Genomic DNA, 17,526 nt, shown 5'->3' with positions numbered 1-17,526 from the left:
TTATTTCTATTGACGAGTATATGCTGAAACACACTGACATGCTACAGAGTACATAAACCCAAATCCTATGTATCAGGAATAACTGAATATACAAATAATGTGGCTTGGTGATATATACACATATGTGTACATATACACACATACTACATACACACACACACTATCACCCCTCAGAGATTGCCAGAAGTAAGGGTTTTCTCTACACCTAAGAAAAGAAAGCAAGCTAAATTCATTATTTACCTTCTGTCTGTTTCATTGAATTGTTGGTCTTATGTGGCTGGTGGTTAACACTCTCTCCGTTTTTAGGGTCTGACTCCAGTTTTAGTATTAAGACTTCTAAGTCTGACATGAGAGCAACATAACCAACACAAAAAGAAATTTCAATAGGAATGATATTATCTATGTGTATAATTAAAGAACGTTCAAAGTCCAATATTGAGAATTCTTCATTAATGATCTGATACTTCAAACTAAATAAGACTAATTTATTGGAGCAACCAACAAGAAGGTCTCCTTTCACTGGACAACAGGAGATGCACAAGGGGGCCTCAGAAAGCGGCATTTCAATAATAGACATCTGGTCTTTGTAGGTTTCACTGAAAGGTGCCTCCACATTGTGTCCAACCAATCGGATACACACGCGACAGTTTTCAGTCCTTTTACTTCTCCAGTTCACGTAGGCACGTAGAAAAGTAGCTTTGTTTTTCTCTTCAATTGCTGCCAAATAGTCTCCTGAGAAGGAAATGAGAGTATACTAAGAATTTGTCATTAGAAATAACCACTCACTGTGTGCCATGAAAAGGAACTATTAGTGAATCCTAATGTGACTGGCTGAATTGAAGATTGATGAGAACAAAACCCTAATTAATAGGATCTTAGGTATATTTTTAACTGACATTAGGCATCGAGGCTGCAAAATAAATCTCTCCCCATCATATCTTAAGATAATCTATTAATTATTCATGCAGCTTACACAGAAATTGTACATATTATTCCTCATATTAGCTCTGAGTGTTTCCTGCAGCTCTGAAACCCCCCTTCCCACAAGTCACACCTTCATGTCAACTCTGAGGAGCAGCGTAAAGCTATACATAGTAAATGAAACTTAAATCCAAGTTAATTTTCCCTTACTTGTTGATTTGATTATATTGTTTAAATTATAAAGTAATTTTATGGTTACTCTCTGTTGTGAGAAATCAAAGCTGTGAAGAGATGCCAGATGAAAAGCATAATCTTTTTCCTGCAGTCCGATTCGTGAGGAGCCAGCGTTAACACACAGAGCTCGGTATGTGCCCTTCTATACCTTTCTCTCATATAAACATGGACTGTAGACTAGTGTTTTGTCTTTTTTTCCCCACCAAAATGGAATCACACTGAAAATATTCAACAATTTACAACTTCTAAAAATTACCAATAAATCTTAACTCGCCAAGTCAATACATGGGTATCTAACATTGTTTTATTGAAAATTATCTGCATATCCTATGTATCCTATGTGCCATAATTTATTCAACAATTCCCCTATTGATATATATTCAAGTTTTTCTGCCACTATACTTCATGCTGTAATAAACAGGACTATACCTAAATATTTATTTTCTAGAGGTTTGTTTCAATGGCATAGAATCCCAAAAGTGAAAAATATTAGGCCAAAAGGCAGGTACGTTTTAAATCTTAAGATACTGCCAGAATCTGGGGTGCCTGGGTGGCTCAGTCGTTGGGTTTCTGCCTTCGTTCGGCTCAGGTCATGTTCCCAGGGTCCTGGGATGGAGTCCCGCATCGGGCTCCCTGCTCTTTGGGAAGCCTGCTTCTCCCTCTCCCACTCCCCCTGCTTGTGTTCCCACTCTCTCTCTCTCTCTCTCTCTCTCTCAAATAAATAAACAAAATCTTAAAAAAAAAAAAAGATATTGCCAGATTCTATCACAATTACATAATAGGAACTCATGTTACCGGCAGAACTGTTTGAACATGCCCATTTCCCCGTATCCTCACTAGCACTGACTCAGTGTGATGGGGAAACAACTATGATTATTATAATGTATATTTTCCAGACCATTTCTAAAGCTGGCCATCTTTTCCCATGTTTATCAACTATGTATGATTTCTCTTCTGCAAGTACCTACTTTATTAGGATGTTTGACTTGTTTTTCTTATAAGAAATAGCAGCTCTCCAGGTAAAAGTGATATTAATCTTTGTTTGGTCATCAATAGCAAATTGTTTTTGGTAGTCCATTCTCTGACATTTGATTTCACTTATGGCATCTTTTACCATAGTAAAAGTAGTCAGATATGCATGTAGTCAGACATACATCGTTTGCTTCTTGGCCTCTGGGTTTCCTAATTGGCTTAGACAGTCTCCTATGCCCTCCAAATTACATAAATATACTTTTACATATTCTATCTTAGTGGCTTTTTTATTTAAATTCTTAATGTTTAGACTTTGACAAGAATGTAAGACAAGGTTTTTTCAAATGTAAAACACACTGTTTACCAACATTATTTGGTAAATAAGCCCTTTTCCAATGAACTGAAACTGAAACACGGAGCTGTTAGCATAATGACTTCCCATATACTAATGCAGCAAGCAGGCAGTCCCTTGTCCACAAACACTCTCTGGGCTGGCCAGGTTCCCTCCTTGTCCAAAATGAGCCAACTTTCCAGAAAGCCACCTTCTCTTGATGCTGGTCTCTTTGATAGCACAGAAATGGAGTTGCCCCTGTTCATTCCCTGGATATTGTGGCAAAACACCTAACAGTACCCTACAGGCTCCATGAATTTGCTCACTCTGTTCCAGAGAAGCAGTTTGGATGGAGTCGGGTCAAAAGATCCCTTGTTGCCTTCTATCTTCCTAAAATTTCCTCAGTAAATGATTTTTTTCAAATTTTTATTGTGGTAAAATATACATAATGTAAAATTTTACCATTTTCACCATTTTTGAGAATATAGTTCAATAGTTTGAAGTATATCCTCATTGTTGTGCCCCAATCACCATCATCCCTCTCCAGAACTTTTTCATCTTCCTCAAAGCTCTGTATCCCTTAAACAATAACTCCTCATCTCCCCCACCCCCAGGCTCTGGCAATGACCATTCTAGGTTCTGTCTCTATGAAGTTGCCCACTCTAGATACCTCATATAAACTGAATCGTACAATATTTGTCCTTTTGTGTCTGGCTTATTTCACTTAGCATAACGTCTTCCAGGCTCATTTGTGTTGTAACGTGTCTCAGGATCTCCTTCCTTTTTAAGGCTCAGTAATATTCGGTTTTATGTATATACCACATTTTATTTATTCATGTTTAAGGACACTTTGGTTGTTTTCATGTCTTGGCTATTATAAATAATGCTGCAACAAACATGCAGGTACAGAGATGCATATGCCACATTTTGTTTATCTTTTCTTCAGCTAATGAACATTGGGGTGCTTCCACTCCCTGGCTCTCATTTAAAAATTTGTACATGGATGTACAAATATCTGTACAAGTCCTTGCTTTCAATTACTTTGTTTATAGACTTCCAAGAGTGAAACTGCTGGACCATATGGTAATTAATTTTTGAGGACCACCATACTGTTTTCCACAGCAGCTCTATCATTTTACATTCCTGCAGTACGCAGGGTTTCCAATTTCTCCACCAACATTTGCTATTTTCTTTCTTCTTGTAAATAATAGCCATCCTAATGGGTATGAAATGGTATCTCATTATGGGTTTGGTTTGCATTTCCCTGGTCACTCGTGATGTTAAGCATCTTTTCATGTGCTTGTTGGCCATTTGAAGAAATGTCTATTTGCCCCATTTTGAAGAGGCTTTTGTTGTTGTTGAGTTATAGGAGTTCTTTATATATTCCGGATATTAATCCCTTATTGGATATATGCTTTGCAAGCATTTTCTCCCATTCTGTGGATTGCCCTTTCAATCTGTTGTTAGTGTCTTAATGTCTTTTATAGATGCATGAAGGTTTTTTATTTTGATGATATCCAATATACTTTATTCTTTTGTTGCCCGTGCTTTGGTGCCATATTCAAATTAGTAAATGAATTTTAAAACTAAGAATATTTGTTTGGTTAAATAAAATTTTTTTCATCCATTTATAAACATATACCTATTTCACTGATAAAAGCTATTTATCATTTATATATAATCTACAAACTGTAAATAGTGCCCAGACTGCCTTGTATGTTTTCAGATTAGTTTTATAATGATGCACTAGAACTTGCTAAAGTAAGTGTGTTTACCTGACAAGTATTATGATCAGAGATTTAGAGTTCTCTCTGTTAATCTTCACAACAAACCTTCAAGATATTATCTCACTCTCCACGTTATAGATCAGGAATCTGAGGCTCAGATAAGCTAGGTAACTTGCCTAAGGCAACACAGCCAACAAGATAGAGCTGGGACTTAAACCTGGATCTGGTTAGCTGGAAAGTTGATGCTCATTCCCCAATTATGCTATTTCTCAAAATGTTAAAAAGGAGATATAAGTCTAGAGGATTCGGTGGAGGTTAATAGCTCTTTACGAAAGAAACTTTTTTAAAAATTTAATTTATTTAAACAAACAACAACAAAAAACAACAGTTCACCTATTTCTCCCACTGCCCCCACCCCACCTCTTGCAACCATCAATTAGTTTTTGTTTTTTATTTTTTAGATTTTATATATAAAAAAATCATATGGTATTTGTCTTCCTCTGACCAACTTATAAAGTTTTTTTAGGCATTATATATATGGTCAGGGCTTTACTCTACTTACTTTCCAACAGCTTCTGTCTTCATTAAGTAAGTTTAAAAATATTCTCATATTTATTCTTAAACTGAGATTATTGATTTTTTAAAATAATAAACTTCCTTTTATACAGCAAGATCATAAACCTGGCTAACACTAATACCAGATTAAGGAAAAGGTTGCTCCTATGACAAAATTGACATCAGAAGGTAGAAATAATATGCAGTGCATACAAAATATGTTTTATGGTTCTAGAAAAGTAAAGAGACAGTAGGGTTTGGGGGGATGAAATAGAGTCATTTAAGACACTTGTGCTAAAGAACAGGCAGCGAGAGCCATGTGGTCTTGTCCTCCCAGCCCCACCACTTTCAGAAACCCTATAAACAAATGTCCTGTACCAGAGCTCCCCACGCTGCACTCAACCCTGGCCACCAGGTCTTTCTCCTTTGAGAGCAGTGAGTTCTCAGGTCTCCTTTTCCTCACTTCACACACAAAGCCTAAATGAAGTTTCCATTACTGATGATAATGTTAGGGCCCTCTATCCTTCAAAATTTCTACCTACTTTCTTTCTCCCTAACACCTCCAAATTTTATAAAGGGAGAATAGCATCCTGCTAATCAGAGATTTAAAAAAATGAAAATATTGGGCGCCTGGGTGGCTCAGCCAGCTAATTAGAGATTTAAAAAAATGAAAATATTGGGTGCCTGGGTGGCTCAGTCAGTTAAGCTTCTGTCTTTGGGATGAGTCTGCTTCTCCCTCTGCCCCTCCTCCCACTTGTTCTCTCAGGCTCTCTCTCTCTCAAATAAATAAATAAATAAATAAATAAATAAATAAATAAAATCTTAAAAGAAGAGAAAAGAAAAAAGAAAAAAGAAAGGAAAGGAAGTGTTTTCTACTTGGGTAAGAGACTTGCAAAGCAGTTACAGTAAATATAAATGACTGATGTAAGATTCATTCTGTTTCTGACAGGGGGAGATTTACTACAGGGAAAGACATTAGGCTCGTAGAGCCGGAATCCCCATGTCTAAATTACTGTGGATGGGAGGAAAGAGACCGAAGAAAAAGCTAGCTGAGAAGTGGAAGACAAGTTATCTGGGTATCAGCATAACTAGGAGTCAGCTATGTGTGGGTTAATAGAAGCTGTACCCAGGGGTTATACCCAGTCTTCAAGCTGAGGACTCAAAGTTACCCTTGAGCTGTCTGACTCATGCTAATGCCATAGCACATGACTCCTGAACTTTCTTTAGGACAGCCAACTTGATTATAAAAAGTCTTTGTTTTTCAAGGCCTCATTAATAAGGTTACCATACTACAGGAACCAGTATGGCACTAGGTCAGTGGTTCTGAATCTTGGCTAAATATCAGACTTGCCCCAATGCTGGGGCATACCCCAGGAAACCGACAGTTTCTCTGTGGTTGTGGTCCAGGCATTAGCATATTTTCAAGCTCCCCCAGGTGATTCTGAAGCACAGGTAGTGATATCAAGGATCCCAACAATCACTACTACTGATGGGGAAGAAAACTAGAGGTTTACCTAATGCCTGCCACTTCCAAATCTAGAATAATTGTCTGTTTGGAAGAATGGGGCAGATCATGTAAATATGTCTGTCTCTCTGTCTCTGCCTCTTTCTCTCTCTCTCTCTCACACACACTCACACACATCACACCTTGAGACTGGTGAGTTTGACATTCAGTAGAGCTCTTGAAGGCAAGAACTTCCATGTTTAAAAGGGGGGTGGGATGGGGAAAACCACCAGTATTGACAAATGATTAAGAAGTATTTCTACTAAATTCAAAATCAGAATCTTCTGCTGAAAGAGAACATACAGATCTAATGAGTGGTTTTCAAACATTATCTGTGAATCAATGCAGGCTTCTGTTGATGTCTTCACTAGTCAAAAAGAAAAAAATAACAGCATAGTAAGTTGCTCATAAAGCAAAGATATCCGACGTTTAGGACTAAATGCTTTTTTCTCTTTGGTTAGAGTAAATAGCAGAGTTTTTCACTTTTAAAAATATATATTTTTACTGGACAAAATGAATAGTCAGATACTAAGTATGATGATAGCCCCATAGTTTTTTATGGACCCACAAAATCCCAATGCCTGGAAATCTCTGATCTAGTAATTCCAATTTTTTTTTTTTAAACACAGACTGAGATCCAAAACTTTCTACAACTCACATCCAACCAGTAGCAGACAGAGTAGGAATTAGAAAGAGATCTCCAATCCTCCAAGTTCATGCTCTCCACTTCATTAGTAAGCCCCTGAACCATGGGCTTTTCTACCATAAACACTGCAGTTTATGCCTTTATATCCCTCTTGAAAAGGAGGAAACAAATTCTAAGGGCATTATTAAGCAGTTAAAAAAATGCCTATGGTAAATCCTTCTGTAATCTTAAGTACCACCTATTTTTAAATGTTGGATTTTTCTAAAATAGAGATATACCCACATAGTAGTTCCTTGGTACTGCTTCACATTTTGGTGGGAAATGGGTAGTGGAGGCTGCTGTGCTGCTTTGGGTGGGAGAGAGGAGTTTATGACTTGAGTTCCACTTGCATAGATTTAAAAACCAGCATATAATATAGCTTTCAAAAACCGACAAGAAGTGGATAAAAGTATAGATGTAAAAGAACTGGCCATAAGTTAGCATGATTGGTGAAGCTGGGAGTATCTGGGGTTCAGTATACTATTCTCCCTACTTTTGTAAGTGAGATTTTCTATACTTCTGAGTTTGGGATTTTTTGGAGTTGTACTGTTTGTTTTTAAGTGTCTGGGTGAGTAGAACCTTTCGGGCGAGCGAGCGAGCGAGCGAGGTAATAACTAGCAGACAGCGTCCCCCGCCCCCTAGAAGCCATCGCGCACCTGTGGTTGCTACGACAACCGCTCGGCTCTACTCGCCTTCAGTAATCAGTAGCCAGACCCCGCGAGACCCTCCAGCAAGTTCCGGGAAGTCTCTTCCCCACCCAGAGTACCGCCGGGGACGCTGAGTCCTCTAGGAAGGAGGCCCCAAGCCGGGATCCGGGCTCCCCCTGGCCTTGCTGCTACTCACCCGCCTCGCTGTAGGCCAGGCACAGCACCCTGCCGAGCGTGGAGAAGGCGCACCTCGGCTGGCACAGCTCCTGTCCGGTCACGGCGAATGCCTCCACCTTGCAGCCTGCCGCCACGAAGAGCGCGTCGCGTCCTCCGCCGCAGAACCGCTCGGGCTCCAATTTGCAGGGCACCACCTGCTGCGACCCGAACGGGTGCAGGTTGTAGAGCTGCACCATCTCGACCACCGGCTCCGGGGCAGCCCGGCGGTGTCCGCTAAGGTTGCACGCCCCGCGGGGCGCCGGAGACCCCGCTCGGGTCGTAGAGGCTGGACCACTTCCGCCAGCAGTTGCACAGAGCCGAGTCACGTGAGCGTCACCCGGGCTGCCTGCGGCTCCCCTTCTTAAAGAGGCTGTTACGAGGCGAGGTTGGGGTCCGGGGTGCAGTCGCCTCCGCCCGGTGCGCCTGCGCCCCGCGGGCCTCTTGTCCCGGGGCCTTTGACCCAACCTTGTGGGCCGGCCGCTGCTCGGCGCCCCGCGGTTGGCGGCGCAAAGACCGCTGTGTCCTTTTTTTTCGTCATTTCACATTACTGCACTGGGCTAGACGAGATGTGTAGGCCCTTGAATACGTCTCAACATTTGATTATCTGCTGTCTTGTACCATTATGTACTCCCCGCCCCCCCCGGCGCCATAGCCTCTGAGCTTCAGGAAGATGAGGGCTGTGAAAGGTGAAGTGCAGGGTACGGGGCTCCACACCGGGCTAAACACTCTGAAGAGTTGTTCCAAAATCCTGGAAATTCTAGATGATCTCATTGGAAAGAACAACACTTAGAATGTGCTTCGCAAAAAGAAAGGAAGGAAGGGAGGGGTGGAGAAAGGAAATTTATTTATTTATTTGTTTATTTACGGAAGAACAGTGGGTATCACCTAGTGAACTCCATGTATTTGATAGTTAGTTTGAGCCTCAGAGGATGGAATGACTAGGGGTGAAATCCACTAACTCTCAGTCCAGTGCTCCTGAGACTAATCTGTATCCTGTATCCATTCCTGATGTCTCAAGGTGGAGCTCATAGTTGCAATCCCAATTTAAAAAACAAAACTAACCACCCCCCCCGCCCCCGTACATTTAGATGAAGTGAGCCTTAGAGCTACTTTGTACAATTTATCCAGAAAATAATATATGTAAGTTTGGCTTGTGGGATGTTCTCTTACTTTCGGTGTCCCCTTACTTATATAGGGACAAAACTAAAAAAGAAAGAGCAAAAAAAAAAAAATTTTTTTTTAAGATTTTGTTTATTTATTTGACACAGAGAGAGAGCACAAGCAGGGGGCGCAGCAGAGGGTGAGGGAGAAGCAGACTGAGCACAGACTGAGCAGGGAGCCTGAGGTGGGACTGGATCCCAGCACCCTGGAATCCTGGCCTGAGTGGAAGGCAGACACTTAACCACTGAACCACTCAGGCATCCCTGAAGAGCAAATTTTCCTTTGGTCAGTTTCTAGTTCTCACCCTCATGAATTTTTTTCCTGGAAGAATTTACAAATTAAGTGCAATTGGTTTGAAGTTAAACCTCTATTGAAATTATACCTCCATTTCCTTTGCCATTTAGATGAATAAAGTATACCCCTTAGTAGTATCCTACTGTCCTTCACCTAACCCAAACCAATAGGGACTTTTTGGGATACAGCCATTCACCAAACTAAGTGACACCAAGAACTGGACAAGGAAGTCACAACGTAGGGTTGAAAACTCATAGATGGCTCCTATAGAAAATAGGCTAACAGCTGCTTACAACTACTCATTCAGATACAACACTCACGAACACCCCTCTCCACAAATACAAGCCATATGTGTCCTTTTTTTAGTTCCTCCCTCAAGACTGAAAATTACAATTCCAGTACTAAATTAAAATTTCAAGACTAAACTTATAATTTTATTGTAATTTCACCTACATTAAAAATGTTTTGGAGAAAGAAGTGATATTTGCTCACAGCCTGGAACCCCAATCCCTTCTAGAGATAGCCAACTCTGCCTTAAATAAGCGCAGCTCATTTAAGATTCATAGGGAGTAGACATGCTAGCCAAGGGAGGGTGGGGGATGTGCCTGGTTTCCATATATGTCAGTAATATAAAGAGGAGTTGCCTGCTTATATTCCTGTTACAAATGCAGAGGCAGCAGTAGGCACACCCAGATTTCCTTATGGGAGGCTGTATTAGTCTGCTAGGGTAGCCATGATAAAATAGCACAGACTGGATAGCTCAAACAGAATTTTTTTCCCCCCAGTTCTGGAGGTCGGAAGCCCAAGATCAAAGTGCCTGCAGTTCTGGTTTTTCCTAAGGCCTGTTTCCTGGGCTCGTGGATAGCCACTGTCATCATCCATTTGGGCTGTTAGAACAAAAGACCACAGACTATGCAGCTTATAAGCAGCAGAGTGTTATTTCTCGCAGTTGCAGAGCTGGGGAATTCTAAGATGAAGGTGCTAGTGTATAGGAGGGTAAGGTCCTCTTTGAGGTTGTGGAGAGCTCTGTGGGATCTCTTATATAAGGACACTAATCCCATTCATGAGGGCTCCACCCTCATGACCTCATTACCTCTCAAAGGCCCTACCTTTTAACACCATCATGTTGGGCATTAAGATTCCAGTATGTGCTCAGCAGTATTAGTTCTTAGGGAAATGCAAGTCAAAACTACCATGAGAAATCACTCTACATTTATTGTAGTAATGAAAATTTAAAGGACTGATCATAACAAATGTTGGTGAGGATATGGAGCAACTGATGTGGCTGTCAAATGGTATAACAACTTTTGAAATAGTTTGGCAGTCTCTTTGAAAGTTAGACATATGCCAACCATACAGTCCAACCATTCTACACTTAGGTGTTTACCCAAGAGAACTGAGGCATATGTCTTTAAAAGGACTTGTCACACATTCTCATGGCAGCTTTTTGTGTACCTGTCAAAAACCAAAAACAACCCAAATATCCATCAACGATGAATGGGTAAACAAATTTGTTTTATCCATACAATGAAATACTACTCAGCAATGAAAAGGAATGAACTGTTGATACATACAACAACATGGCTAGATCTCAAAATAATTATGCTGAATGAAAGAAACCAGACAAAAATACAATGTACTATTAATATAAATGATTCTATTTAAATAAAATTCTAGAAAATACAAACTATAGTAGCAGACATTAGTGGTTGCCTGGGTCTCAGTGAGGGGCAGAGATATGATAGATTAAAAAAGAGCAGGAGTAAACTTTGGGAATGATAGATTTGTCCATTATCCTGATTTTTGTAATAGTTTTATGGGTGAATACATATGTTATAGCATGTCAGACTGTGTGCTTTCAATATGTGGAATTTTTTTAAAGACTACAAGATGTGTAACAGCTGAGAGACTTACCCCAAATCAAATTGCTAATTAACTCATTAATTAGCAGATTGTTGCATAATTGCAAAGCAAAGCTCATGTATGAACATCAATTATATAGAAGGTATTTCATAAGTTTTTCTTTGAGAATTTAAAATAAGAGAATTACTGAACTCTAAATCTGAAACTAAAGATACACTATATGTTAACTAATTGAATTTAAGTAAAATAAGTTAATAAAAAAATAAAATATGTCATCCCAAGAAAAGAAATTTAAAATAAGAATGATGTGGTTTGGAGTTCAATGGTAAATAACGTGTTCTAAGATATTTGCTTTGTTCTGGAAAATATTTAAAAATTCTAAATGCTTTTTTAATTTATTTTTTTAAATAAAAGAGAAACAGACAGTGTCACTCAAAACATTCCAGTGGCTTTCCATGATATTCAGATCAAAACTGATATTTCCAGGCTTGGCCTGCAAGGCCCTGTATTATCTGGTTAACCTCATTATCTCTCTCCCACCTCATTTCCTACCACTCTCTTTCATTGTGCCATAGACATAGAAGTCCTCTCTGTGTTCTCTAAAAATCCCCTGCTTGTTCTCTTAGGATTTTAGCACTTGCTGTTTTCTGCACCTAGAATTTGTTCCCAGATCTTGCCATGACTTACTGTCTTGCTGCTTTTTAGGGCCTCCCTAATATTACTTCCCTGACATTCTGTGTAACATACCCTCCAGACCATGTAGACTCACTTTTCTTCTTTATGGGTTTGCGGAAAGCAAGAGTGATCATCACAAATGTAACTCTAGAAGACAGGTTTTTTTTTTTTTTTACTTTGTTTTAGAAAGGGAGAGAGAGAGAGCATGCGAGAAAGAGAGAGAGAGAGAGAGCAGTGGGGAGGAGCAGTGGGAGAGGGAGAGAGAATATCTTCCTACATGGGTCTCAGTCTCATGACCCTGAGATCATGACCTAAGCCAAAGTCAAGAGTTGGACACTTAACCAACTGAGCCACACAGGCGCCCATAGAAGACATATTATTTTAATAGAATCTTTGTTATTAATAGGAATTTTAGAGGCCTCAAGCAAAAGTGGGTTCCAGCTGCAGAGCTCTCTCGGAAGACTGGCAGGACCTTACAGGGCATCCCTCATCTCCACAGATGGTCTGGCATTTAGGCCCCAGCATGTGCAAAGTTACAGTATTCAGCGACTGTTACTCAGACAATAAAGTGATGGAAAGATCATAATCTCTTACTCAAGTGAATCTTACTACTTTTAACATTTGGATCAGTTTGCTGGCTTCTACAGAAATGTAGAATTGCTCTCAAAATCATTCCATGCACTTCATTTATCGATCAACCCATTCTTGTGGTATGGGTGCTCCTTCCATTTGCTGGTATTCCAACGTTTGTTAATAGACTGGATAGGGGGAGTGAAGTTAGATTGGCTGTCCTTCAGCCTGCAAAGTTGGAAATTAGTTTTTACATTTACAGGATTGGTGAATATAATAAGCCTAGAGACACATCAAGGCGGGGACCAGGAAGAATGTAAAGCAGTGCCCCTTTGCACCATTCTCATTTTTGAGCCCCTTCCACGTAATGTGCCATCGTTTTAATTCTCTGCTATAACAGAGAGTTGGTCTCCCTCTCTGACCTCCATGACATTCCTCCTTTTTCTGTTAATATTTCCAGACCCACTGAGCACAGAGTAGAGCGTGTGACTTAAACGAGACTATCCACAGCAGATGCTCATCTAATCTCCTCTATGTCCCAATTTCTCTCTGAAAAAACGTGTAGCGTCTTTCACATTGTTTTGCTTAAATGGGACATTTTATTTCAATAGTTATTTTATTCATTCAATTTAAAAATATAGAAGTCAAACCATCCATACTGTTCATGTTTTAAAAAACATGAATGTCCAGAGAACATCTTTGGGAATTTTCACTCAGGAAAACTTATCTAAAGGAACAAAATATCCCAGCCCAGAATTTATTACTGATATACGACCTCATGTCTTTTTGTGGTTGTTTGCTTAAAGAGACCAACTCATCAGGGCAAAAGGGTGGACAAACCATTCTAGAAATGTAAGCTACTAAGTGTTATTAAAGCAGAGCTTGTGGATTTCTACAGCAACCCAAAGTATATTGGTATCCAGAATTTGTTATGGGCTTTAAAGAAAGGGTGAATGATACTTAGTTTAGAAAGTCGGGCAGCAACTGCTTGTATGTCCAAGTTGCCACCAAAGCCAACCTTTACTCCTGTTAGGTCTGTGATCAAAGGAGTGAGACTGATACAAAACGAAGGTCAAGCAAAGCTTTATTTCGTGCCAAGCATTGAGAATCAAACCGACCGTTCGGAGCCACGTCTTACAGAGAGAGCAAGCCACTCCCAGCCTCACAGACTAGCTTTTATAGAGCAAAGGCCTGTGGTTGAGCCTGGCCACACACAGGCGGCCAATGAGATTGCAACACACAGAGAAAGCTTCACAGTCATGCTAGGTCACACATGGGTGGCCAATTGAATTACAATTCACCCCATAGTAGATATTTGAACTAGCCTATCACCTTGGTCAGAATTGGTGCCCAAGGGTGCCTGGGTGACTCAGTGGGTTAAATCTCTGCCTTCGGCTCAGGTCATGATCTCAGCGTCCTGGGATCGAGTCCCGCATCAGGCTCTCTGCTCAGCAGGGAGCCTGCTTCCCCTCTCTCTCTCTGCCTGCCTCTCTGCCTACTTGTGATTTCTCTCTCTGTGTGTCAAATAAATAAATAAAATTAAAAAAAAAAAAAAAAGAATTGGCACCCAAAAGGTGGGGCCCACACTCCTTGGTAGCAGGGAGACAGTATGCGCGCTCCACTGAATGGATGTCTCCACCTGGCCTGACTCATCCCTGCTTTCGGGCACTGTTATCTCCACCTGACCTGACCAGCCCCTGTATTTGGGCTCTGTTACCTGGGACTGGTGACCATATTTTACTAGTTTCCTGGACTTGCTTTTAAGTAAGTCCCCTGGGAGGGGGGAGGCAGGGTCAGTTTAAGTTTTACTGCATAAACAACAAAATCACTGTTTAACTGAGATGAAATCACTCTGGCTAAATAGGTCCTTAGAACTCCCATTTTCCGAATGTCACACATGACCACAAGAGAACATCTGCATGGGTCCTTTGGTTTGTTCATGCCAATGCCTTCCCTGAGGCCCAGCCAGGCCAGTGTTGCTGCTGGGATACCTCCCTACCCACTCTTAGCCTTGGGATTCCTTCTCCCATAGGACTACTCCTAAAATCAATCTTCTGGTACTCTGGATTTGAATATATTTGCTCCGAACTAATACTAGGAAAACAAAACAAACAGGGAGAAACAGTAAATAACAAAATGGGTGATTTCCAAAGGTTGCAGTTTCTCACAAGATTCTCAGAATAGTCCTCTGGGCTACAGGTCCCAATTTCCTTAAAGAAAATTTCTCCTTATACCTAATGTCACACACATGAGTATGCATGCACATACAAACATACATTTCCATCGCTACCTTTAGTGCTACCAATAAGGCAGGGCTAATGGAATCGATGCCTCCTTTGCTCAAAGGGACAATTTACATTTCTGGTGACTTCCAGACTGGGTTATGCCTAGTTCACTCAGCTTCTATCTTATTCAAGAGTGGCCTCTTTTGGAACTTCCTTATGTAAAATAACTCCTAGTTTGAAAGAATTGGTAGCATCCTCTAACTGAGCTAGGTTATTGATGAAATTATATGAAAACTGTTTCCTAAATAATCACAGATCTCTCAGATTCAAACATTCTAAGTACATATTCCTTTTTTCCCACACAGGCAAACATATATAAATTAACTATGCCTAGTATTAATATACCTATTTCATGAGGTAATATTATTTTTCTATGAACTCTGAACTAATGGAATTTTCTATGAACTACCCCTATTAATTTTTTTAAGAAGAAGTACCTGTTAAACACATAAACTTGCAATTACTGGCCTTGAACTGCTTTTGTCATGAGAGTCTAATCCCTTATCTTTTCAGAAAGATTTATTCTGGAGAATGTTTTTATAGAAAAAACTGAGCTGTTGACAAAATATTTTCAGTTACCATTTTCTTATTTCTGGGCCAGACAAGTCCTAATCAAGGTAATATATAAATAGGATATCTGGTTTTTTTTTAAAGAGTATTATACAAAATCTTTAGAGAGTTTTCATTGGTTATATATTTCTTTTTTAATTTAAATTCAATTGATTAACATATCATGTATTATTTGTTTCAAGGGTACAGGTCTGTGATTCATCAGTCTTACACAATGCCCAGCACTCACCACAACACATACCCTCCCCAAAGTCCATCACCCAGGCACCCCATCCCTCCCATGCCCCTCTCCTCCAGCAATCCTCAGTTTGTTTCCTGAGATTAAGAGTCTCTTATGGTTATATATATTTCTTAAACCAAACAGACACTTCACTAAACCAGTGACTCACAAACCTGACCGTCCATCAGATATTCCTTGGACACTTGTTAAAACACTTCTTGTTATGCCTCACTCCCACTTTCCAATTCAGCAAGTCTGCAGTAGCCAGAGAAACTGCATTTCTCACAAATTCTTAGGCAATATAATGCTACTGATCTCCAGACCAAACTTTGAGAACCATTCAGCAAACTGTTTGGCTGCATGACTCTGAAAGGGTGTTACAACCCAAAATTATTTATAGCGGTAACTACCTCATGAAATAGTTCCAAGTCTCTACATATATAATGTACCAATCATAATACAGGTCATTTTGACATTAAAATAAATCAACCCACAAATCAACAAATATTTATTGAGTTTGGAAGAGTGCCAAGAGCATTCAGCCCATAGTCAATGCTAATCCCAACTTTACAACTAATGGTGGTCTTGGTGCCAACCCTCAGTCTCCCTAGACCTGAGTTTCCACAGCTGCAGACTGAGGGGAGTGGGCAAGATGAAGTGTCAGCCATATCTAAAAGCACTGTTGATTCTTTGCATCTATGACATACAAGCCAATGTGCTGAGTGAAGTGAGGGAGTGTGAAACATAGAGCTTTCTCCTTTGCTGGGAACACAAGATACATATCCAGAAAAAGATACAAGCCAAAGGGAAATGGTGCTTCAGAATTCATCCTGGTGGAATGATGTTAGGAAAACCACCTCTTTTTTTTTTTTTTTAAGATTTTATTTATTTATTTGACAGACAGATCACAAGTAGGCAGAGAGGCAGGCAGAGAGAGAAGGGAGGAAGCAGGCTCCCTGCTGAGCAGAGAGCCCAATGCGGGGCTTGATCCCAGGACGCTGGGATCATGACCTGAGCCGAAGGCAGCGGCTTTAACCCACTGAGCCACCCAGGCGCCCCAGGAAAACCACCTCTTCACTCAGGTTCAGACTAAAGGAATTTGGACCTGTTCTGTAATATTAATAATATCTTTTTTTTCCAAATATTCAGACTACTTTACTTTCACCTTCATTCACTAAAACATAAATAAGACATAACATGTGTTATATCCATGAATAGTCTCCCTGAGTTATGGAGTAAATGCAGATTTCCAAGATGAGCTAAGTTTATAAAATATAACCATATATATAAACACATGAAAGTGATAGCAATGGTTCAGTTATGGAGTTGTTATCCACACACAGCATGTTCATAGGCAGATAGTCTTGTACCTTGCTATCACGTTAGTTTAGGACTTTGAAAAAAATCAACATGATTAAAATTCTATCAAATTATGTCCTAAAAGTGTAAATGTATTACATGAATGCATGTATTTTTAGTTCTTTTCTTTTTTTTAATTTAATTTAATTTTTTCAGTGTCCCAAGATTCATTGTTTATGTACCACACCCAGTGCTCCATGCAATCCATGCCCTCCTTAATACCCACCACCAGGCTCACCCCCCCCACTTTCTCCCGCAAAACCCTCAGTTTGTTTCCTAGAATCCACAGTCTCTTATGGTTCATCTCCCCTTCTGATTTCCCCCAATTCACTTTTCCTTTCCTTCTCCTAATTTCGTTCATGTTATTCCTTATGCTCCACAAGTAAGTGAAAGCATATGATAATTGACTCTCTGCTTGACTTATTTCACTCAGCATAATCTCCTCCAGTCCCATCCAAGTTGATGCAAAAGTTGGGAATTCATCCTCTTTAACAGAGGAAATCTCTTTCCCTTTTCTTTCTTCCCTCTTTCCCTCCTTCCTTCTTTCCTTTGTTTCTTCCCTTTTTTCCTTTTTCTTTTAAAAAATGTATTTACCTATTTATTTGAGAGGGAGTGAGTTAGAGCAGGAGAGGGGAGAGGGTCAGAGGGAGAAGGAGACTTGCCACTGAGCAGGGAGCCTGGTGTGGACTAGATACTGGGACTCTGGGATCATGACCAGAGTCGAAGGCAGTCACTTA

The 17,526-nt window shown here is 40.1% G+C and overlaps 1 protein-coding gene across 1 annotated transcript in view; it reads right to left on the bottom strand.

Moving 5' to 3' along the window:
- The window catches only part of HPS3 (HPS3 biogenesis of lysosomal organelles complex 2 subunit 1), a 38,588-nt gene extending 30,491 nt beyond the window's left edge, over positions 1 to 8,097 (bottom strand). Inside the window, exons 1-2 of the mRNA XM_080804442.1 lie at positions 7,773 to 8,097; positions 241 to 732 (exon numbers count right to left, since the gene is read on the bottom strand). Coding sequence (XP_080660568.1) covers positions 241 to 732; positions 7,773 to 7,989 — 709 coding nt within the window. The 5' untranslated portion in view covers positions 7,990 to 8,097. The remainder of the gene's footprint in view (positions 1 to 240; positions 733 to 7,772) is intronic.
- Positions 8,098 to 17,526: the final 9,429 nt, after the last annotated feature.

This window comes from Martes martes (assembly GCF_963455335.1).
Source record: "Martes martes genome assembly, chromosome: 1".
Lineage (NCBI taxonomy): Eukaryota > Metazoa > Chordata > Mammalia > Carnivora > Mustelidae > Martes > Martes martes.
The sequence above is the reverse complement of the archived record's forward strand: the minus strand, read 5'-3'. Positions and strand labels throughout refer to the sequence as shown.